The sequence below is a fragment of the Cetorhinus maximus genome, chromosome 20 (genome assembly GCF_964194155.1).
Source record: "Cetorhinus maximus chromosome 20, sCetMax3.hap1.1, whole genome shotgun sequence".
NCBI lineage: Eukaryota > Metazoa > Chordata > Chondrichthyes > Lamniformes > Cetorhinidae > Cetorhinus > Cetorhinus maximus.
Window position 1 is genome coordinate 89,656,956 of NC_135898.1, and position 24,629 is coordinate 89,681,584.

At 39.9% G+C, this 24,629-nt stretch overlaps 1 protein-coding gene across 3 annotated transcripts in view; it reads right to left on the minus strand.

The window, feature by feature from the left end:
* Positions 1–24,629, minus strand: part of sufu (suppressor of fused homolog (Drosophila)) — a 172,256-nt gene that overhangs the window by 50,573 nt on the left and 97,054 nt on the right. For all 3 annotated transcript variants that reach the window (XM_078565147.1, XM_078565146.1, XM_078565148.1), the window contains 5 exons: positions 18,591–18,733; positions 14,412–14,497; positions 11,148–11,220; positions 10,157–10,310; positions 5,549–5,669 (listed from right to left, as the gene is read on the minus strand). In XM_078565147.1, the coding sequence (XP_078421273.1) occupies positions 5,549–5,669; positions 10,157–10,310; positions 11,148–11,220; positions 14,412–14,497; positions 18,591–18,733 (577 nt within the window). The remainder of the gene's footprint in view (positions 1–5,548; positions 5,670–10,156; positions 10,311–11,147; positions 11,221–14,411; positions 14,498–18,590; positions 18,734–24,629) is intronic.

Consider the following 24,629-nt stretch of genomic DNA (forward strand, 5'->3'; position numbering starts at 1 on the left):
TCAATACACATTATCTCCTTAATAATAGATTCTAGCATTTTCGCAATGACTGATGTTAGGCTAATTGGCCTGTAGTTCCCCATTTTCTTGCCCCCCTTTACTTGAAAAGCGGTGTAACATTTGCCAACTTCTAATCTGATGGAACCATTCCCGAATCAAAGAGATTTTGGAAAATCATAGCTAGCACATCCACTATCTCTGTAGCCATCTCTTTTAGAACCCAAGGGTGTAGGCCATCAGGTCCCAGGAAATTGTCAGATTTTAGTCCCTTAAGTTTCTCCAATACTTCTCTGGTGATATTTATCAATTTCCGGTATGAAACTGATGTATTCTACTATCAAGACAGGCACAAGTATTTGTACAATGCCTCTGCCATTTCCTCATTCCCTATGATAATTTCTCCTGCCCCTGCTTCTAAGGGACCAATGTTTACTTTAGCTGCACTTTTCCTTTTTATATATTTATAAAAGCTCTTACAATCTGTTTTTATATTTCTGGCTAGTTTACTCTCGTATTCTATTTTTCCCCTTTTCATCAACTTTTGGTGGCCCTTTGCTAGTTTCTAAAATACTCCCAATCCTCAGACTCGCTACTATTTTTTGCCAGATTGCAAGCCTCTTCTTTTAATCTAATACTATCCTTAACTTACTGAGTGAGCCACAGACAGGTCTTTCTTGCTGAGTTTTTGTTTTTCAATGGAATGTATTTTTATTGAACACTTAGAATTGTTTCTTTAAATGTCTGACACTGTTCGTTTACCGCCATACCCTGTAATCTATTTACCCAATTAACCTTATCCTGTTCTCCCCTCATACCTATGTAACTGGCTTTGTTTAAGTTTAAGATTCCTGTTTGTGACTGAGTATGTCATTTTCAAATATAACATGGAATTCAATGGTTTTATGATCACTATTTCCCAGCGGATTTTTTACAATGACATTACTAATTACCCCTGCCTCATTACACAATACTAGATCTAAGATAGCTTTATCCCTAGTCGGAGGCACAACGTATTACTCCAAGAAACTGTCATGAAAGTATTCTACAAACTCATCCTCTAAACCATTCTTGCCAATTTAATTGTCCCAATCTATGTGAAGATTAAAGTCCCCACAATGATTACATTGCCTTTATTACAAGCTCCAATAACTTCTTGTTTAATGCTCTGTCCAACAGTATAACTACTCCCACCAATGTTTTCTGACTTGCTATTCCTTCGTTCCACCCATACTGATTCTACTTCATGATCTTCTAAGGCTAGATCCTTTCTCACTAATGTCCTTACGTCATCCTTTACTATCAGGGTTACCCCTACTCCTTTGCCATTCTGTCTGTCTTTCTGCAAACCCCCATTATTTCTTGATGTATACTCTGTCCTACTGTGTAGCTACTTAACAACTATATAGGGAGCCTATAAACTACTCCCACCAGTGGCTTATTTCCTTTGCTATTTCTTACCTCCACCCAAACTGATTCTACATCTGGATCTTCTGTACCAAGATCTTTTTTCACTACCATACTGATCTCATGCTTTATCAACAGGGCTACCAAACCTCATTTTCCTTTCCCCCTGTCCTTTTGAAATGTCAAATATCCTTGAATATTCAGGTCCCAGCCTTGGTTACCTTGCAACCACGTCTCTGTAATGACTATTATATCGTACTCATTAATTTCCATTTGTGCTATCAATCTATCTATCTTGCTTTTAATTCTGTCTTTTTACTGTTTTTGCCTACTCTGACCTTATTTGTTGGTGCATGCTTATGTTTGTAAACTCTGTCCCTCCTGTCACACTCTGGTTATCATTACCCATATTATTACCCTGCATTACTGCCTTGTCCTTCCTCTTTAACTTTCCAAATCTTCCCTCACATTAACCCTGCAACCCCACCCCACACCCTCATCACTATTTAGTTTAAAGCCCTCTCTACAGCCCTAGTTCTAAAATTTGTTAGGACACTGGTTCCAAGGCGGTTCAGGCAAAGCCTGTCCCAATGGTACAGCTCTCTCTTTCGCCAGTACTGGTACCAGTGCCCCATGAATCAAAACCCATAACTCCCACACCAATCTTTGAGCCACGCATTCAACTCTCTGATCATATTTTCCCTATGCCAATTTCCTTATGGCTCAGGTGGTGATCCAGAGATTATTACCGATGTGGTTCTGGTTTTAATTTAGTCCCTAGTTGCTCATATTCCCTTAATAAAACCTCTTTTTCAGTCCCACCTATTTCATTGGTACCCACATGGACAACAACTGGATCCTTCCCCTCTTACTGCAAGTTCCTCTCCAACTCCAAGGAGATGTTACTTAATCCTGGCACCAGGCAAGCAACAAAATCTTGGGGACTCACACTCGCAGCTGTAGCGAACCACACCTATCGCCCTAACTATATTGTCCCCAAATACAACCACAATCCTTTTTACTCCCCCCCACTTGAATGGTCCCCTGCACCATGGTGCCGTGATCAGTTTGCTCATTCTCCCATGCAGTCCCTGCTCTCAGCCACACAATCTGAAAAATCCTCAAACCTGACAATTGCAAGGGCTGAGGCTCCCTCAGTGCTACCTCCTGAATCCCCATTCATGTGTCACTCACAGTCACATCTTCCTCTCCCAAACCAAGGACCAAATTTCCTCCTATTCCCTTCTAACCTCACTTCTGTGTCCGCTGAAAAAACATTCTTCCCAGTCACTTGCAACTGCATTTTCAAACAACCAACTATCTTGCCTTTGGTTGTCCTTTTGCCATAATAATTGTGCAGCTGATCTACTGACCCATTCCCTCACTTCCATCTTTGATGTCTGTGTCTCTAATGAAATCCTTACTCTCTCCCAGTCTATTTCTTCCCCTTACTTTCCATATGGCTCCCATCTTTAAGCATTAAATGAGACTGTGCAGCTTAAGGCACCAGTCTTGTAGCACACTTAACTGAGTGACAAGGTAATGCATTTAAGCCCTGTATCTGTCATATGGATCACTGAACTGAACCCCCATCTGCTCTCTCAATTGCATGGAAAATATCCCAAGTACTATTTGAGGAAGAGCAGGGGAGTTCTTTGTGTCCAAGCATTTATCCTTCAACCAAAATCGCTAAAACTGATTATCTGACCAATTATAGCTTTATTGTTTGTGGGATTTTGATGTGTGCAAATTACCAATTATGGTACGCTACATTACAATAGCGTCTACACTTCAAAATTGTGCCATTTGATGTAAAGTGTAATGGGATGTCATGACATGGCGAAAAGTGCTACATAAATACAATTTGTTTATTTCTTTCCTTAGTCGGCAGGGACAAAGGCTGCAGGAAGATCGAGGAAGGCTTTTGCAACACGGTCGCAGTCAGAGTATTTCCTCCACCTCTCCACCATCTCCTTCAACTACTTCGCTGGCTCTGTGCTGTCAGACTGCTCAACATCCAAACTTAGATGGGGCCACAAGCTCCTTCAACTAAACATTGGGAACATTTGTAACTATCATTTTCAGCTCCCTCCATAATGGCCATGGATCCCTCCTCCCCAGCTAATTACCCAGGTTAAATAAGACTATTTGCATCATTGACATCCTATTCAAACCTGAGCAGAGATTCCAAACATATAGTCTTGCCATCAGAAAATCTACTAACTTTTCCATGCATAATACATGGCTCCGCACCTATCTCAATCCATCTGCTGTTGAAACCCATAACCACGCCTTTGTCACCTGCAACGTCAACAATTCTAATGTTCTGCAGCTACCCATCCTCCATCCTTTGTAGACCAGCTCATCCAAAACACTGCTGCCCATTTCATATTCCACACCTCTCAGGTGGATGTAAAACATCATATGGCACTATTTGAAGAGGAGATTTCTTCCAGTGTCCTGGCCAATATTCATCAGCAGCCATTAATAGAAGAGATTATCTGGTCATGATTATTTATTTGTGGGGCTTTCCTGAGGGCAAAGGAACTGCAGGTTTCCGTATATTTCAACAGTGGCTACACTTCAAAAAATGCTTCCAAGTTTTGAAGTGCTTTCGGACATCTGGATGTTGTGAAAGGTGCTATACAAAATGTAAATTCAAGACACAGTGGAAACATATCCCTTGCCCTAATTAAATTTGCTATATAGCTGAATAAATAACCACCCTTGTAACAGTAAAACACTCTATTCACATAGTTTAACGCATTAAATAATAGTGGAATAAGGCCTAAGTAGAAATTAATCAAATAATGTGCTTAACCTTGCAGGACTGAATCCCTGAAGCCCTTTAAATGCCAACATTGAAATAAAACTGAAGAAAACAGTGTTTGGACCAGACTCCCTTTTGAAATTCAGGTTCAGACCAAACAATCTGAAGCTGACAAGGTAATGAGAAGTAGCTAGTAGGATATGCATCAAGGATTAATTTACTTGCTGATTTCTACTGCCTTCCCTTCAAAGAAGCATTTTATCCAAATTGCTTGTAAGGTTGAGAAATTTAAATGCTAGAAGTGTACTGCAGACCTGACTAGCACCTGAAAGATCGAGTTCTGATGAAGTCACAGTGCAATGTTAACTTTTCTCTTTCAGATATTATTGGCTTGTCTTTCTCTACCATCTTTTGTTTCATTCTTAACATACATCATCTTTTTAAAATCAACAGCTTTCTGCAAAGAGAACAGAAAACATAAGACCACATTTTTATGTCCCACATCATCATGTATAAATATAACATACTGAGCAATTGAGCGAACAATGCGCTAACTTCTCCATTATAAATTATCAATGATGCTCTGTCATAAAGGTGAAGCAGTAACTTTGTTCTGGAAATAATTTCACCAAAAATGTCCCTCTTTATGAGACACACAATTCTTTTATCACAACACTTGTTTTACTATTTCATAGTTTAAATACTGCTTTGGAGAAGTAGCCCAGGGGCAGAATTTTTTATGTTGAATCCCTTATCTGATATTATCACAACTGGAGATAGGAGCCTGTGAAAATCAGTTTTGACTTTTTAAGGTCGCTGAAGAAGGGATTCTTGTAACATCTGCCTCTCAGCTGTCTCTGACAAGAACACAGTTAGTCTTTTATAACAATGAACATTATGTGCTAATTCAAATGAGTGCAATCCCCTCTTATCGGGAATCAGGTTATTGTGAAGTGCACATACAGATGGTATATAATATAAGAAAAGGAAATCAAAACTGTTTTAAATGGAATTCAGATTCCATTCCCCACCTAATATTTCTCTTATTTACAGGGCAATTTGCTCATTCTAATCTACTATTAAACCAGCTTTAGTTATCTTATCTCCTAAGATTTATCTCTTTCTCTGCGTTTGCTAAATTTTATAAACAATACATATTGGACTTAACATCAATTTAAAAATAAACATTTTTATTCTAAGGACCATAGCTTTGAAAACAAAACTAAGCAGAATTAGGATTGAGGAATGTCAAATGGGAGGTTGCAACAATTTTAACAACGCAGTACAATCATTCCCACCCCACCAAAAAAATACTCATGCAATCTTCAATGAGCAATTTAAAAGCAATTCAAGCAAGTTGTAAAACAAACTTACGATGCTCGATCATGGTTCATTCCATTCTGTTGTTGTGGTTTCTGGGAACTGATTGGTGGCAAGATTGGTTTGGTGTTCATTTCAAGGCCCCTACGCAAGACCTCTCTGATCTGCTCTGTATCTGAAATTAGAAAAAAGATCCTGCTTCAAGTAGTCATCAGAGATCCTGAGTACAATCTTGAGTAGAGATTACTAGTTCCTAATCATTGGGCAGGATTTTTCACACCCGCCCGCTGCCGGGATCGTCCAGTCCCGCTGCAAGTCAATGGGCTTCTAGCTGGGGCGCCGCCTCGCCAACAGCAGGTCCCGCTCACAATGGGGCTGGAAAATCCCAGCCTTTGTTTGCACAAAATTATGTTGTGTATAGGATTAGATAAAACAATCCACTATGGTTATGCTGGTATCTCATTTCTTTGAATATGAAAGTTAAAGGAATTGATGAATAATTTTGGCACATGGGAGAGAGAAGTCATCAAGCTGCAAGTTAGCAACATTACACTCCCATTTTGTCATGGTGAGAGGGAAGAGTATGGAAACATTGAGGTTAAGCTTGTTGATGCATGTTCTGGGCTATTATCAAGTCACTGCTAGAATCAAAGCATAGTCCTCCACTGCAGTGAACCAAGTCGTTTAACAACTTAACTGCCCTGCATGAACCATTGCTCTCAACTTATAAAATGCCAAAGATAGAAATTATTGCAGCACTCCTGGTTGTCAATTTTGATGGCCTTATCCCAGTTGATAGGCCATTCAATCTTACACTTCATTGCCTTCAATGAAGCAGAAACCTAGTTGTTTTGTTTGTTGTTGCATTTCAGAGTTGTGCTGCATAGCCTGGATGGCTGACACAGAACTTTCACAGATGTCCATGGGCAACTTCTGGATTTGTCCCACTGGGGCTGCTTGCACAGGCATTGGGAGGTTCAGGGTGGTAGCATTGCAGAACGTAATGCCCAGTGTGTGGTGCTATGAAGTGCTCTATGAAAGATGCTTGCAGGGTGTGGGAGGGGAGGGGTTTGGTGGAATACCTCTATGGGCTGTAATTCTGTGATCCTGTACTCAAGCTTTGTCTTTGCTGGCGAGGGGGGAGTCACAATGAAGCATGTTTGTTTTTCTCTGGTTACAAGAGTAGCTCTTGAGCTGATCAAAAACTCTGCTGCCCTTATCCTAACTCACATCAAGTCCTGTTCACCCATCACTACTGTGGTCGCTAACCTACATCGGCTCCCAATCCAGCAATACCTCGATTTTAAAATTCTCATCCTTGTTTCCAAAACCCTCCAGGGCGCGAGCCCTCCCTATCACCGCAACCTCCTCCAGCCTTACAAAATCTCTGCACTCTAGTCTCTTCTGCAACCCGGTTTTCATCACTGCATTTTTAGTGGCTGTGCCTTAAGCTGCCTAGACCATAAGACATAGGAGCAGAAATTAGGCCATTCGGCCCATCGAGTCTGCTCCGCCATTCAATCATGGCTGATAAGTTTCTCAACCCCATTCTCCCACCTTCTCCCCGTAACCTTTGATCCCCTTACCAATCAAGAACCTATCTATCTCGGTCTTAAATACACTCGATGACCTGGCATCCACAGCCTTCTGCGGCAATGAATTCCATAGATTCACCACTCTCTGGCTAAAGAAGTTTCTCCTCATCTCTGTTCTAAAAGGTCTTCCCTTTACTCTGAGGCTGTGCCCTCAGGTCCTAGTCTCTCCTACTAATGGAAACATCTTCCCCACGTCCACTCTATCCAGGCCTTTCAGTATTCTGTAAGTTTCAATCAGATCCCCCCTCATCCTTCTAAACTCCATCGAGTATAGACCCAGAGTCCTCAAACGTTCCTCATATGTTAAGCCTTTCATTCCTGGGATTGTTCTCGTGAACCTCCTCTGGACCCTCTCCAGGGCCAGAACATCCTTCCTGAGATACGGGGCCCAAAATTGCTCACAATATTCTAAATGTGGTCTGACCAGAGCCTTATAAAGCCTCAGCAGCACATCCCTGCTTTTATATTCTAGTCCTCTCAAAATAAATGCCAACATTGCATTTGCCTTCCTAACTACCGACTCAACCTGCAAGTTAACCTTAAGAGAATCCTGGACTAGGACTCCCAAGTCCCTTTGCACTTCAGATTTCTGAATTCTCTCCCCATTTAGAAAATAGTCTATGCCTCTATTCTTCCTAACAAAGTGCATGACCTCACACTTCCCCACATTGTATATCATCTGCTACTTCTTTGCCCATTCTCCTAACGTGTCTAAATCCTTCTGCAAACTCCCCGCCTCCTCAATACTACCTGTCCCTCCACCTATCTTTGTATCATCTGCAAACTTAGCCAGAATGCCCTCAGTCCCTTCATCTAGATCATTAATGTATAAAGTGAAAAGTTGTGGTCCCAACACTGACCCCTGCGGAACTCCACTAGTCACCGGCTGCCATCCTGAGAAGGACCCCCCTATCCCCACTCTCTGCCTCCTGCCAGACAGCCAATCTTCTATCCATGCTAGTACTTTGCCTCTAACACCATGGGCTCTTATCTTACTGAGCAGCCTCCTGTGTGGCACATTGTCAAAGGCCTTCTGGAAGTCCAAGTAGATAACATCCATTGGCTCTCCTTTGTCTAACCTACTCGTTACCTCCTCAAAGAATTCTAACAGATTTGTCAGGCATGATCTCCCCTTGATGAAACCATGCTGACTTTGCCCTATTTTACCATGCACTTCCAAGTATTCTGAAATCTCATCCTTAATAATGGACTCTAAAATCTTACCAGCGCCGAGGTCAGGCTAATCGGCCTGTAATTTTCCGTCTTTTGCCTCACTCCCTTCTTAAATAGGGGGGGGGTTATATTAGCAATTTTCCAGTCCTCTGGGACCCTCCCTGACTTCAGTGATTCCTGAAAGATCACCGCTAACGCCTCCACTATCTCTTCAGCTATCTCCTTCAGAACTCTGGGGTGTAATCCATCTGGTCCAGGTGATTTATCCACCTTCAGACATTTCAGTTTTCCTAGCACCTTCTCCTTGGTAATGGCCACCATACTCACCTCTGTCCCCCAACTCTCTTGAACTTTGGGGATGTTACTTGTGTCTTCCACCGTGAAGACTGACGCAAAGTACCTATTCAGTTCCTCTGCCATTTCTTTGTTCCCCACTACTACTTCTCTAGCATCATTTTCCAGCGGCCCAATGTCCACTTTTGCCTCTCTCTTACCCTTTATATATCTAAAAAAACTCTGGCAATCTTCTTTTATATTACTGGCTAGTTTACCCTCATATTTAATCTTCTCCCTCCTTATATCTTTTTTAGTTGTCCTTTGTTGGTCTTTGTAGGCTTCCCAATCCCCTGGTTTCCCACTGCTCTTCACCGCATTGTATGCTTTCTCTTTAGCTTTTATGCTGTCCCTGACTTCCCTTGTCAGCCATGGTTGCCTCGTCCTCCCTTTAGTATGCTTCTTCTTCCTAGGGATGAATTTTTGCTGTGTCTCCCAAATTACTCCCAGAAACTCCTGCCATTGCTGTTCCACTGTCTTTCCAGCTAGGCTCATCTCCCAGTCAATTCTGGCCAGCTCCTCCCTCATGCCTCCGTAGTTGCCTTTATTCAACTGTAATACCGTTACATATGATTCCAGCTTTTTCCTCTCAAATTGCAGGGTAAATTCTATCATATTATGGTCACTTCATCCTAAGGGTTCCTTCACCTTAAGCTCCCTTATCAAATCTGCCTCATTACACATCACTAAATCTAGAATTGCCTGTTCCCTAGTGGACTCCACCACAAGCTGCTCCAAAAAGCCATCTCGTAGACATTCCACAAATTACTTTTCTTGGGATCCACTACCAACCTGATTTTCCCAGTCTACCTGCATATTGAAATCCCCCATGATCACTGTAACCTTGCCTTTCTTACACGCCTTTTCTATCTCCTGGTGTATCTTGTGCCCCACACCCTGACTACTGTTCGGAGGCCTGTACATAACTCCCATTATGGTTATTTACCTTTGCGGTTCCTCAACTCTAGCCACACAGATTCTACATCATCTGACCCTATGTCGTTTCTTGCTATCAATTTAATTTCATTTCTTACTAACAAAGCAACCCCACCCCCTCTGCCAACCTGCCTATCTTTTCGATAGGATGTATATCCTTGGATATTTAACTCCCAGTCCTGACCCCCTTGCAGCCATGTCTCCGTGATGCCCACCACATCATACCTGCCAATTTCAATCTGCGCCACAAGCTCATTTACCTTATTTCGTATACTGCGTGCATTCAGATACAACACCTTCAGTCCTGTATTTCCCGTCCCCCTTCTCATTGTCGTCCCTTTATCTGATGTGCTTGAAGTTAGATTCCTAGCCCTTTCCAAACACTCTGTCCTATTTTGTGTTCTGGAGACTTTAATAGCCTCTCCTGGGCTCTCCTTTTCAGTTTTTTCATAATTTTCCATGAAGTTGAATCCACCCCCCCACATGCTAACCTGCTGCTTTGTTTCCCATTAGTCATACTTCTTGGAGTTTTACCCTTCCCTTCCCCCCCACTTTCTAGTTTAAAGTCCTGTTGACCAGCCTATTTACCGTTTTGCCTAGGCCCCAGTGCTACCACAAGGTTTACCTTTATCTGACAAACGTCTTGGTTGCATCTCAAGATAAATACTCCTGCTATCTTCTTCATCTTCTGGTGGACGGCTTAGATCCACCCAAGCACATTTTGCACTCACACCACTCAGGTTTGAGCCATCAGTCTCTATGCCTTTGTCCACTCTTTCCTAAAAGGGGCGGGGGTAGTAATAAAAATAAATTAAGTAAAATATGTTTCTGATCGCATGAATCACAACAATTGAATTTCAGATGATTCATTACATTTTAGTTATAGAAAACAAAGTTCTAATGTGTTTTGTATTAAAGATGATTCATTGTAAAGCAATGGTCCTGAAAAATTATGTCCTGCATATTAAATCTGTTGCACATTAATGTATTTTACTTCAAAAGTGCTACTCCCTCAATAAAAAGTAAACATTTTATCCAAATTATGGTCAGATTCTAAAATACAATGAAAACAACCTCGTTTGTCCAAAGGAAAACATGTTAAACATCAGATTTAATGCAATATCCTTCACTAACTTAGTGAATCATTTGGTTGTACTCATAAAATCATTTTAATAATTCCCAATGTTAAAAGCAAAATTTATGATTGATGCTGGGATCCAACATATTGCATCACAAAATGATGAACAAAGACTGCTTCCTGTGATTCCGCACATTTTTTTCCATCTGAACTGTGTCAGTATAGGCACTTGGTCAGGAGTGGGTAGTGGAGAGCTTGCTGCCGTGGGTGTGCAATGAGTAGAAACAAAGACAATGTCAAAATATATTTACCATTTAAAGAAAGGAATGTTACTATTTCTCTAGTGAACTATTATTGTCCAAAGTAGGATTTATTAACAAGTTAAAAAAAAAAGCAAAATTGCCACTTCTAAGTGGAAGGAGCGTGCCACGTACAAGTTCTGAATTAAACAGCTAACACACAAATTTTAAAATGTTTTTTGGGCAAGTGTAACATCAGAGAAAAAGGAAAAATATAGCTGATACAAGTGAATAGTTACTTGCAGGTGAGGATCAGATTCAAATATAGTTTCTCCTCTTCGCATGTCTGTGATTAGCCAAGAGCCACCAGCACTGTAAGGCAATGTATAATACTTTAGATATCCATATGTAATCCCTTGGTATCTATCTCATGTTTATTGTAATACTCAAAAGCAAACAAGTTAATTAAAACCGATTTCATGAAACAGCAAGTATAACAATTATGTGAAGCTTTTGAACTTGCTTGGTAGGGTCTGCATTTACACTATACTTTGTCAAGTGCATGCTGCAATAAATCCAGTATGCAGCCTGTACGACATTTGGGTATCCACTTTTCAAACTAGCAGCATCATATAAACACTCACTTATTTGGCTATGAGCCAGGATATGATAATAGTTTAAACAGAAGCATGATTTCGTAGACTTCCCACAATCCCTTAAGTAATGTTCCCAGGCAACTTCTTGGGACATAATTTTGTTGATTCAATCACAGCAGTGGTCCTTTGTCCAATAATTACTGAATTTTCAGGAGTCCAAGATCTGCAACAGTGTAAATTGCCCAGGCCTCAGATTAACACGCTGATTAATTGGTTTAAAATTCTTTAGGTACCAGGCCCTCAAAACGGATCCTTAATTTTCACACTAGAAACGTGGAAATATAATCTTTTACTCCTTCTCTGGTCAAATTTCAGAATTTTAATAAAAATTTAGGTTGCCCTATAATGGATTGCTTCCTAATTTAACATGATAAAAGGATGACAAACTAAACTAGAATACCAATACAAATAAGACGTATTCCCACAGTTCCGTTTTGCATCGTAGTAAAGTTTTAAACTAAGAACTGGTTAAAAATGTTTCCCGTTCACATCAATACAGTACATTTCATTACCCTCCAATGAAAGCAGCTGTTATTGCCATTTTCAGTTTTGCCATTTATGCTGCATAGCAGATTTTGTAATGAAAGAGAACTGCATATGTTACATTTTCAAATACATCTTTGCCAACCTAGCTACAGATCTTCCCACTGCCCAATTTAGCCTACCGACAGCTAAACCCTAAAAGAATAAACATGGCCTGTATGTACACTGTTTATATTTGCCGCTACTGCCCTTTTCAGTTGAACGTGACAACTGGTAGTCCCATTCTAGGACATGGCTGTTGACTTGAAGGCAAAAACATTAGATTTTTTTGTATGGTAAGGTTCCTGTTAACTGTGCTGTTCAATATGAAAGATAATCCTTTAGTATAACACAAAAATTGTCATTAAGGTACTTAACACAACACAATATATTGTTGCAAAAGAGAGAAAAGCAGATGAATGACAGAAGAATTTAGTAAGACAGTATAGCATCCCCCAGAATACCAGATATAAATCAACAACTGAGGCAGATATCTCTTGCGTCATCAGGTCAATAGCTTCAAGATTTTGTCTTCAACTGTGCAAATCAATACTAAGTATTCACCATCATATTAGACTGGTTTGCTCATTGATCAAGATGGTCAAGAATGCATTAAATTCTCAGGTAAGTCTACCAGCATCATCAATACTTCAGTAATTCCAAAAAACATGCTCCCTGTGCCTTGCAATGCTATCTAATACATCACTGATAAAAACATGGATCAGGATGGGTGAATACAGATAATTTTCACCTCACCCCTTCTTTCCAAGAAGTTTAGTAAGTCCCTCAACTAGCCAAGGGGCTTGCTCTTAAGTTTAGGTACCGAAAAAGTGATTTGAAATTCAAGATGTAGAGAATCAAACAAAATGTTAGATTGTCTGATATATATGATGCTCCTCATTCTTTGAAAAAATTTAAATCTCTCCATAAAGTCAGGATCTTATCATAGCAATGACTTACATTTGTACAGCATCTTTAACATCAAAAATCTTGAGGTGCTTTTTAGATGCGTAATCAGACAAAGATGGATATGGAACCTTAGAGAGAAATATTAGTAGGGGTTCCTAAAGGTTTGTTCAAATAGGTTCTAAGGGAGTACACAGGTTTAGGAAAGGAATTTCAGGACATAGAACCTAGATGGTATTGCTATCAATGGTGGGGCTAACGAAGGGGGAATATGTACAAGAGAAATACTGAGTTTGGGCAGGTAACCGGGGGAGGGGTGAGATGGTAAAGAAAGATGAGTTGAGCTGTAGGATTGCAGGAGGTTATGGAGTGAGGCCATAAAGAGATTTAAACAAAAGGATGATAATTTTAAAAAGGGTAAATTCATCTAAGAACATTATTCCTTCATGAGGGTTACACCATATGAACTACTATAATCACCCCACTTGGCTACATTATTGCTGAAATTTTCTGACAAGATATGGCAATGCCAGAAATATAGCTTGCATAAATTTATAACTAATAGTTGTTTCAGGATACAGAATGATAACACTAACAGTATTGATTTGTCATTGGGAAGGATACCTGATATTCAATACAGATTCTGAATCTGGGAGCTGGTATCTAAGGAAGGCAAAGATTAGTCAATTACAACAGCTCCACCCAGTGGGTCAATGATGAGGTACCAATAATTATAAAATTTGCATTGTCCAAGATGATGATAGTACGGTGGCAATATTCAAAAATTTAAAACTATAAACTATACTTCAAAGTGTTTACAGAATTACCAGAATTGAATACAGGAGTATTTTAAAACTGTTAATTTTACAGCACAGAAATACCGGTAGATCAAATACAGCAAAAAAAGTGTATGCATCAACAACAAAAAAAATGAAAAAAAACTAAAATTGTTATTGAGAACAAGGCCTCTTGACATTAGAGTGGGAGAAAATCATCTGATCAAAATTCACAAGTTTCTTAAAAGGAGTGTTATATGAAACTCATTCTTCTATTCACCCACCCCATTCTTCCAGATGGTGGGCAGTCCTGAACTGTAGGTAGAAGCTAAAAAACAAAGAATATGCACACAACAAATTTGTTTACAGAATTTGTTTAAATAAAAATCCAGAACCAAATTTATTTTCACATGGAATAGGTAGAATGTGTAACTATGTCTTCTAAATACTTTCCTATGAGCACAAAAAAAAAGGAGCCGAAGTAGGCCATAGAGCTCCTTGAACTGGCTCTGCCACTCAATAAGATCCTGGCTGATCATCTATCTCAATTTCATTTCTCGCCCTATCCCCAGATTCTCTTAAGTGTCCAAAAATCTATCCATTTCAGTAAATCTCTTAGTCTAACAATAATCAATTTCACTTTTCTCTGGCTCCATATACTGTATCTTGCAAATTGAGGATGAAAGATTTACAAATTACTTACACAGGAACAGTCCGGAGAAGCTCCAAAATCCCTTGGCCATTCCACTGCTGAGCTGCTTGAAGTTCTTCTGTACAAACTCCAACAATCTGATCAGGATTGGAAATTTTTTAAAAATTAACTTGTACAATTTCTCAAGTGTTTCATTGTACAAGAACATTTAAATAAGGCAAAATTAAACAATATTCTCAAATCAGAATGACCAAAATGGCACTCAATATTCTGTGCTGGATTAATGACATCAGCAGGAACTTTACTGGAATTAATTTTCTAACAATGAATAAGGGTATTTTGAATTTTACCACAACCTCAATCTAAACCTAAGCAAATCTGCCATTTATTGCAACATTAGGTCTATAAACATTTTTTAAAAAATCTAAGAAGTTCAAAGTGAAAGGCTGCAGTAAACATAAATACATTCAAATTTCACTAACAAATTCAACCCCAGCAATGCCAGACAACCTGACTGGCATTTTTGACAAAAATAATTAAAAGGAGTCCTGGGGCTGAAGACTTTTTAAAGAAAATTATCTGAAAACAAAAAAATCTTCAGTTTTAAAAATGTTCTTGATAAACAATATCTTGGATCTCAATGCTCATTGATTAAGCTTAGAGTACATTTAAGTTTATACATAGATGACTGGTTTACCAGACAGCCATGAATGACATGCCAAAAACAAACATAAGCAATTGAAAACATCTTTTAAAATTTCATAACAGAATACAATTTTATTAAAAGCATAATGTTTCATTATTAGGACTATTTTTTGAGTAATGCTGTTATGAAATTATATATTTTTATTTTACCTTATTCTAGAAATAAGATAAATAAAATAGGTCTAATACATTTTTCCTTCCTATATACTTCTTGCATTCAAGAAGATTGAAAATTGTAGCAAGTTGTTACAATATCTACAGAAAGCTCATTAGAGCATACTGCTTTAAAAATACATGTTGCTACAGCACACAGGTTTAGAGTGCACAGTTTCAGAATCAGTAAATTGGACGTCAATGTTATCATTTACATAGTATTAATTCTGTACAATTTGGCTTCAAGTAAACAGAACCCTTTCCTTCAATTTTGGGAGAGGGGAGAGAGAAGAAATGGATACCAAACCACATTCATTTGCGAGTCCACCTCTTCATGGAGTACAGAGAGTGGAGTGTTAATTTGCATACAATTGAAGACGTAATGGGATTGGAGAAATCATCATTTTACTCAAACAGGTGATCAAACCTGGCTATCTAATGATGATTACATTTATTAGGAATTAGAATGTTGCATTTAAAAAGAGTTTCACAACTCAAAATATTCTTAAAAGAGCTAAGAAGTTTGTATAAACTGCATAGCCCAGTTTCTGCGACACCATAATAATTTCTTGCTAAATACAGGTTAACCCAGTTACTTTTGAGCTTTTTTTTTAAAGTTCAATCAAAGGAACTTCAAAACAAAAGCTTACACTGTTTTCATCTTCATATTTGCATTTTTTTTTAAATGCAGCCCCATACAGTGCCAAACAACATTTTAATGGGCAACTGCTGAAAGCCTACCAATAAGAGAAACTGGGAGTAAACCTCTGCCAGTCTCTTCAAATACAAGCATAAAAATTGTGAACAGCTGCATGTATAAGGGAAGCATTCTGGCTCCCACTCCCTTCCAAGTGAACCTCTGGTCTGCTTCCCTGTAGTAACGAAAGATCATGGATGAAAACCCACATCTCACCACTCTGTGGTGCTATGCATTAGTGCTTCAACAAAACACAACCTAAACTGATCACACAACCATCAAAATAAATCTTACAGAACTTAAAAAGCCAAATCACACTTAATCCCACAAGTTCACAATATTCTCACATTAAGTCTTCAGCCACAAACGACCTTTCATTTAAATTTCAAGTCAATAATAGAATTTCCAAGTAACTTTGGAACCTAGCAACTGGGCATAAGTTCCCTAAAATACTTGACACTTCAAGGGAGTATTTTATCATTTGGGCTGACGACCAATGGTTAGCGAGCACAACATTATCTTCAGTCTTCATCATAAATTCTGTTCCCTAGTTACCGACTCCATCCCTCAGCCTGATCACTGTTTTTGGCCCAAGCAGACTGTTCCCCAACCTTGGCATGCAATTTGACCCAAGATCAACTTCCAACCACACCCGCTCCATCACCAAGACTACCTACTTCTACTTCCATAACGTCATCTGTTTCCATCCCACCTCAGTTCATCTGCTGCTGAAACTTCATCCATACCTCTGTTACTTCCAGGCTTAACTATTTTAATGCTTTCCTGGTTGGTCTCCATCTACTAACCACCAATAATTGAACTCATTCAAAACTCTGCTGTTCTAAAAGCCAAAGTGGACCTAACCACATGCCTCTTGATTACAATAGTATTACCAAAATTCAAAGCCTAAGATTAGGCAGCAAGGTTCCACAATGTTTTAAGCCCTATATTTTCTACATGGCAAATTCCAGTTTAGCCATGCTACAGGCAAAGGGCAGGTGCTCTCCAAGTGGTAAGTGAACAAAAGTAAAAAATCAAAGTCAAATGAATTGCCCAAGCCATTCACAAGCACAGCTCTGAGCCCAACTCCAGCCCGGCCACTTACTTCAAACTGATAAGTTTTCTATCCAAAAGTATCTCATCCTCACCAAAACCTTTATTCATCTTTTCATCACTTACAGGCTCAACTTCTCTAATGTCCTTCTTTACAAACTCCTAGCCATCGATGTCAACTTGTCCAAAATCCAGTTGCTGATATCCTAAGTCCATTTCTCTACCGCCCCTGTTCAAACTGACATACATTTATGTCAGATGTCACATTAAATTTAAAATCCTCATCTTCATAGGGGGAAGATCCCTTAAATAGGGGGAGAGCAGTGGCATAGTATTATTGTCATCGAATTAGTAATCCAGAGGCCTAGGCTAATGCTCTGGGGATACAGGTTCAAATCCCATCATAGAAGCTGGTGGAATTTAACTTCAATTAACAACTCTGGAATTGAAAGCTAGTCTCAGTAATGGTGTGAACCCATCTGGATCACTAAAGCCCTTTAGGGAAGGAATTCTGGCATCTTTATCAGTCTGGCCTACATGTGACTCCAGAACTACAGTAATGTGGTTAACTCTTAACTGCCCTCTGAAATGGCCTAGCAAGCCACTCAAATCAAGAAGGAAAGTGCAACAAATGCTGGCCTTGCCAGTGATGCCCACATCCCCTGAAAAAATGAAAAATCTTCAAACCATTGAATGGCTTTGCTCCTCCCCTGCAAACTCTTCCAGCAATGTAGCCCCTCTAATATCCTTTGTTACTCCAACTCTTTGCCTTTTTTGTCTCATTTTCCTTTTATCCCATCATTAGTGCCAAAACCTTCAGCCACTTCGGCTCTACATTCAAACCCCCTCTCCACCTTGAAAAGCCAACTCTGAATCTACCATTTTCACCAAGTTTTTGGTCACCTCCTACCGTATATTGGTCTCCGTTCCATTATTCATTTATTTATTCCCGTCAACCCACCTTACAAATCCCCCTGGGGCATTTTCGATATTAAAGACAACACGTTAATCTAAACTATTGTCGTTAGGTCTCCTGAGTGTGGAGTAGAATACATTAAAGCAAGGAAAATGACAAAAAAATCTTGGGAGTTTAAAAGATATATGAAAGCAGGTAATAAAGAAAATTAATTATATCTAGGGTTCTATAGTTAAAAAAATTAGTTAACCACCTCAATGAAAGTCAACTAGAACTCAAATCAATATTTTCCTCGAATGTTTTGGAAAACATAAGCTTCTGTTCTGATAACTATTTTATATAATTCAACAGCTAGATTATTTTTCTGAAAATTGATGGCGAGACAAGCATGGAACACAAAGAAAAGAAATGGATAGAAATTCCGGTGATCTCAGAAATGCAAGTTGACAGCTGTCCCAGCTTTCTCAAATATTCGAAAGGTCACACTTGTTTTGGCAGAATAGGTTTCATACAAAACATTCAACTGAAGCATGAACATCGTCTTACAATTCAAAGTTTAAGCATAGCAACTACACAGCAGTCAGTGGGGGACGCGGGAAGGAAAGGAGTATATAAGAATCATTCATGATCTTTGTGACAACATTGCTATTTTGAACTGCAGAGTTCATGATCAATATTGGAACAAATTATCTGGTTGAGCCAGTACCTGGAGAAATGCAACTGTTCCAAAGGGGGTATGCACAGGTTGCAGTTGTGGGTCCTCTGTCAGCAGCATGTGTTGGATTCTGGATTCACTGTTGTCCAAGGGACTGTGCCAAGAGACATGGTCACCACTGCATAATGTGTTTTCTGTTTGATTAAAAAAAAGAAAGTTCAAAGTGGAATCTAGTGTACTTCGTTTTCTATTGTTTATGGTTGACTGCACGTGTAAAAATGAGTAACAGGTTACATACAGGTTTTTTCAAAATATATGTACTCAGGACAGTCTACACTATCCCTCCACACCCCTCCCAAATAATTTGTCTAAAATGTTTTCTGCAATGGAAGCTCCTGACCTCATTACAGCCTTGGTTCAAACATGGACTAAAAATCTGAACTCCAGAGGTGAGGTGAGAGTGATTGCCCTTGACATCAAAGCAGCATTTATCAGAGTGTGACATCAAGGAGCCCTAGCAAAACTGGAGTCAACTGGAATCAGGGGGAAATCTCTCCCCTGGTTGGAGTCATACCTAGCACAAAGGAAGATAGTTGTGGTTGTTAGAGGTCAATCACCTCAGTTCCAGAACATCACTGCAGGAGTTCCTCAGGGTAGTGTCAAAGGCCCAACTATCTTCAGGTGCTTCATTAATGAACTTCCTTCCATCATAATATCAGAAGTGGGGATGTTCGCTGATGATTGCATAATGTTCAGAACTATTCACGACTCCTCATATACTAAAGCAGTCCATGTCCAAATGCAGCAAGGCCTGGGCAATATCCAGGCTTGGGCTGATAAGTGGCAAGTACCATTTGTGCCATACAAGTGCCAGGCAATGGCCATCTCCAACAAAAGAGAATTTAACCATCACCCCATGACATTCAATGGCATTACCATCACTGAAACCCCCACTATCAACATCCTGGGGGATACCATTGACCAGAAACTGAACTGGACTAACCATATAAATAGTGTGGCTACAAGAGCAGGTCAGAGGCTAGGAATCGTGCGACGAATAACCCACCTCCTGACTCCCCAAAGACTGTCCACCAGGCACAAGTCAGGAGTGTGATGGAATACTCTCCACTTGCCTGGGTGAGTGCAGCTCCAACAACACAAGAAGCTTGACGCCATCCAGGACAAAGCAGCCTGTTTGATTGGCACCCATTCACAAACATTTAATCCCCCCACCAGCGAGGCACAACGGCAGCAATATGCACTGCAGGAACACACTAAGCCTCTTAAACACCACCTTCCAAACTCACAACCGCTACCATCTGGAAGGACAACAGCAGACACATGGGAACACCACCGTTTGAAGATTCCCCTCCAAGTCAATAACCATGCTGACTTGGAAATATATCGCCGTTCCTTCACTTCGCTGGGTCAAGATCCTGGAACTCCTTCCCTAACTGCACTGCGGGCGTACCTACACCATATGACTGCAGTGGTTCAAGAAGGCAGCTCACCACTACATTCTCAAGGGCAATTAGGGGTAGGCAATAAAGATTGGCCTAGCCAGCAACACCCGCATCCCTTGAATGAATCATAAAAAGTGCCTGGTTTTCCTGAATAGCATCATATCTTTACCGCATTTCCTTATTTAGACAGTGAAACAGTATTTCCTGGTTTGGTACTCAGCACATCCTCAGCCTCAAAACGCTGTCTGCTTTCAGTGAGTGATGCATGGAGGCAAGGCTCAAAGGCATGGAGTTTAGAAGTGCATGATTTTAATCACATTGTTTTATTAATTTTCACAATGAATTGAACCAGAGATTAAAATGAACCCTTCCATTACAATGCTTCCACAATTCAGGATTTTGGAATTTAGAATCCATTCAAGTCACTTATTTGATAGCATCCAAAAGACAGCTGTATGAGATGACCATAACAAAAATATGAGTTCAGGTTGAGTTGGCATGCACTATTAAAAACTGATGTCTGATTTTTTGAGCAAGACCTTCAAAACTGTCTTGGTTCTAAACATCAGTTATATCTAGCAGCAATGTTTTTGTTAATTGGGTTCAAACTTAAAGTGAATACTATTGGGTACAACACAGTTTGCATAAACAGAAAAGCAAAAAACAATTGTCACAATTCTTAAAAGCACTGTGGCACAATATGTCTGCAGTTTGAAAGGGAAGATTATATGTTGTTTGCAGAAGTTTCAGCATCTTTTACAGATTATTTCAATAAAAAAAGAATGGGTTCCATGGAACACAGGAACTTAGGAACACAAGTGAGCTATTCAACCCTTCAGCTTGTTTCACCATTTAATTCGATCACGGATTATCTGTACTTCAACTCCAACTACCCATCTTTAGTCTATATCATTTGGCACTCCTATCAGACAAAAATCTACTGATCTTGCTCTTGAAAATTTTAACTACCTCATTGTTAAAGTGCTTCTTGATTTCACTCCTAAATGGTCTAGCTCTAATTTTCTTATGGTCTCTTGTTCTGGATTCTCCAGCCAGAGGATATAGTTTCCTATTGTAACTCTTTATCATTTCAAACACCTTGGTTAAGATCACCACTCAGCCTTCAAACATCTTGGCTAAGCATAAGCAAGCTGAGCATAAACAGTATGTTCTTACAATTATATCCTGCTATCTCTAGCAAATTCTACTGGATCTGCGAGGTGTCAATTCTAAGGTCGATAAATCTATCCTGAGGTTCAAAGTCCAAAACTTATCACTATACCCCAGATGGGGTCTGGCAAAAGCTCTGTAGAACTGAAGGATCGCTTCTGAATGAGATAAAAGCAAACATTACCATTCCATTCTCCTATTTAATTACTTTCTATAATTCCACTAGCTTTGCAATCTGGGTACATGTGTATCGAAATCCTATTGCTCCTCAATAGCTCCTAGACTCCTGTACATCAGCAAATATTCTCATTTGTCTTTCTCATATCCGTAGCGGATGATTTCACACTTTCCCACACTGAACTCCATCTGCCTTGGCTTTGCACACTCAATTAGTCTGTTTATGTCCCTTTGTAACTTTCTGCTCCCGCCCACACAACTTACTGTGCCTCCTTAATGTTTTTCCCAAATTTGGATGTACAACTCTCCATTCTTCCATCCAAGTCATTAATATATGGTGAAAAGCTCAGACCCAAGTATGATCAAGCCAAACAGAACAAACCCCTTATCTCTGGGCTCTGACTCCTACTCCCCCTACCAGTTACCAACCCAAGTCACAAGGTTACCACAAATTCCATGTAGCCTCATTATTGCTAATGATCTCTTGAAAGAACCTTAATCAAATGTTATATAAGCAACATCCCCAACCACCCTGATCGTGACCTCTAGTTAGACGTGACTTATTTTTCACAAATCATGCTGATCCTCTTTGATGTACTGATGCTCAGACACTCTTTTCCTAATGATAGGTTCTAGTAACTTCCCCAAAATTATTTCCAAGTTGACAGGTCTTTGGTTACCTATTTTGTCCTTCCTCCATTCTTAAGTAATAAATGAGATATGCAATTTTCCAATCCAAAAGACTTGATGAGCCAAACAGTTTCCCTCTGTGCATTCTATGATTCTGTGATTCTAATTCTTAAACCTAGAGAGTTTTAGAAAACTATGAAAAATGCATTTAAAATTTCCTCATCTATTTCTTTTAATATCCTAGGATGGAAAACCACCAGGATCTGAAAATTTGTCTACTTTAAGTTCCACTAATTTCCCCATTTTATTGAAATATTAAATTCTCTAAGTTCCATCCCTTGGCTTATTTTTAGGTTCCCTTAATCCTACTCCCACTAACTGCTGATCACCAACCTTTTCCTCTTGGTCCCCATGTTAGCTGACATTGTTAATAGTTCTCTCTCTTCAGGTGTTGTTCCTCTCACCTTTAAATTTGCCATTATCACCCATCTCCTCAAAAGAACAACCCATGACCTCACTGTCCTGTCAAACTAGCATCCCATTTCCAACCTCCCTTTCCTCTCCAAAGTCCTTGAACAGGTTATCACCTCCCAAATCCATTCCCACCTTTCCAGGAGCTCCATGTTTGAATCCCACCAGTCAGGTTTCTGCCCTATCACAGTACCAAAACAGTTGTTATAAAAGTCACAAATGACATCCTATGTGACTGTGACAGAGGTAAATATTTCCTTCTCGTCCTTCTCAATCTATCTGCACCCATTGACACACAATCCTCCTCCAACAATTTGCCTCTGTTGTCCAGCTGGATGGGGGTGCTTTCACTTTTTTCCATTCTCCATCTAATTGTAACCAGAGAATCAGTTGCAATGGCTTCTCTTCCTGTTCCCACACCGTTATCTCAGGTGTTCTCCAAAGTCTATCCTTGGCCCCCTCCTATTTCTCATCTATATGATTCCCCTTAACGACTTCATCCAAAAGCAGAGTGTTAGTTTTCACATGTGCACTGATGACACCCAAGCTCTACTTCACCAGCATCTCTCTCAACTCCTTGACTGTTGCTAAATTAACAGACTTCCTATCCGATATCAAGTACTGGATAAGCAGAAATTCCCTCCATTAAATGTTGGGGAGCCTGAAGCCATTGTTTTCGATCTCCTGTTCCCCAACTACCGAGTCCATCCCTTTCCCTGGCAACAGCCTGAGATTAAGACAGGCTGCTCGCTGTAGTGTAAGGGTTTGGTCCAAATAGGGTTAAAGTGGGACTGAGTACAGTACTGCCCACACAGTAATGTAAGAGGCACATGACCTGAACCCAGAGTCAGTGTATTGTTGGAAAGAGACACATGCAGACCCAAGCGTGGAGACAGCTCCTAGCTTATACCCTTTATTATATCTTTGTAAATAGTTCTAGTAGTAGTTAATAAAGACTTATAGATAACCTACTTCAGACTACGAAGCCTTCATTAAAACCTACTGAGATGTAACCAACATCCTACAACATGGCGGCAGCTTGTGGAAAATAAAACAAAACCTTGTTAAAATGCAAAGACAAACCGAAATGCTGGAAGTCTGAAGAAAAATTCAAAAAAGCGTTCTAACCTGAAATAAAGCTCCAGGAGCAGAGGCACAGAGGAAAAGTTGCCAAGAAAATGCTCCAAAGAAAGACTTGGAAGCTTAAGGCAGAAATTTAAAATTCCTAACTGCAGCAGAAGTCTTCATTGCAGCTCCTTTGGAAGTCCAGCTTCAAATCCCAGAATGCAGAGTCAGCAGGGTGAGCTAAATTTTTTGAAACTCCAGGCTACATCAAGTCCTGAGAAATCTTTAAATAATTAAGGGTCAGAAGTGCAGTTTGAAAAAACCTATCGCTAAAATCCAATCCCCAAGTCAGCACAGGTCTGAGCTTGCTCTGATACAGAAAAAAATAATTAATTAAATAATCCGGGAGAATTGCAACTTTTTAAACCCAGCTAAAGGCAAGCAAAAACCAGGCTTCAACTAATTCATGACTTCAAACATAAGCGCTGAGCAAGAGAACTCTGCAGGCAGCAGTTTCAGGCAGCCACCAGTGAGAATTTTTTTTCAAGCTGAGTGCAATCACCATTGCAGTGGAGTCCGCCAAAACCAGCAAGTGCAGGAAATCACTTTGTCTCCAAGTGAACGGTGAAGGCATCTTGAAATTCAGAAAGCTCTTAAAGCAGAAACTACACTTATAAAAATTTAACCATGGATCAGAATGTCACACTTCCAAGTCAATTCAGACTAGCCCAAGTCCCAAATCAATCACAGAATAACAGAATCACACAGTGCAGAAGAGGCCCTTCGGCCCATCGACTCTGCACCGACACGTGAGAAACACCTGACCTACCTACCTAATCCCATTTACCAGCACTTGGCCCATAGCCTTGAATGTTATGACATGCCAAGTGGTCATCCAGGTGCTTTTTAAAGGATGTGAGGCAACCCGCCTCCATCACCTTCCCGGGCAGCGCATTCCAGACCGTCACCTTTTACCCTCTGGGTAAAAAAGTTTTTCCTCACATCCCCCCTAAACCTCCTGCCCCTCACCTTGAACTTATGTACCCTTGTGATTGACCCTTCAACTAAGGGGAACAGCTGCTCCCTATCCATGCCCTTCATAATCTTGTACACC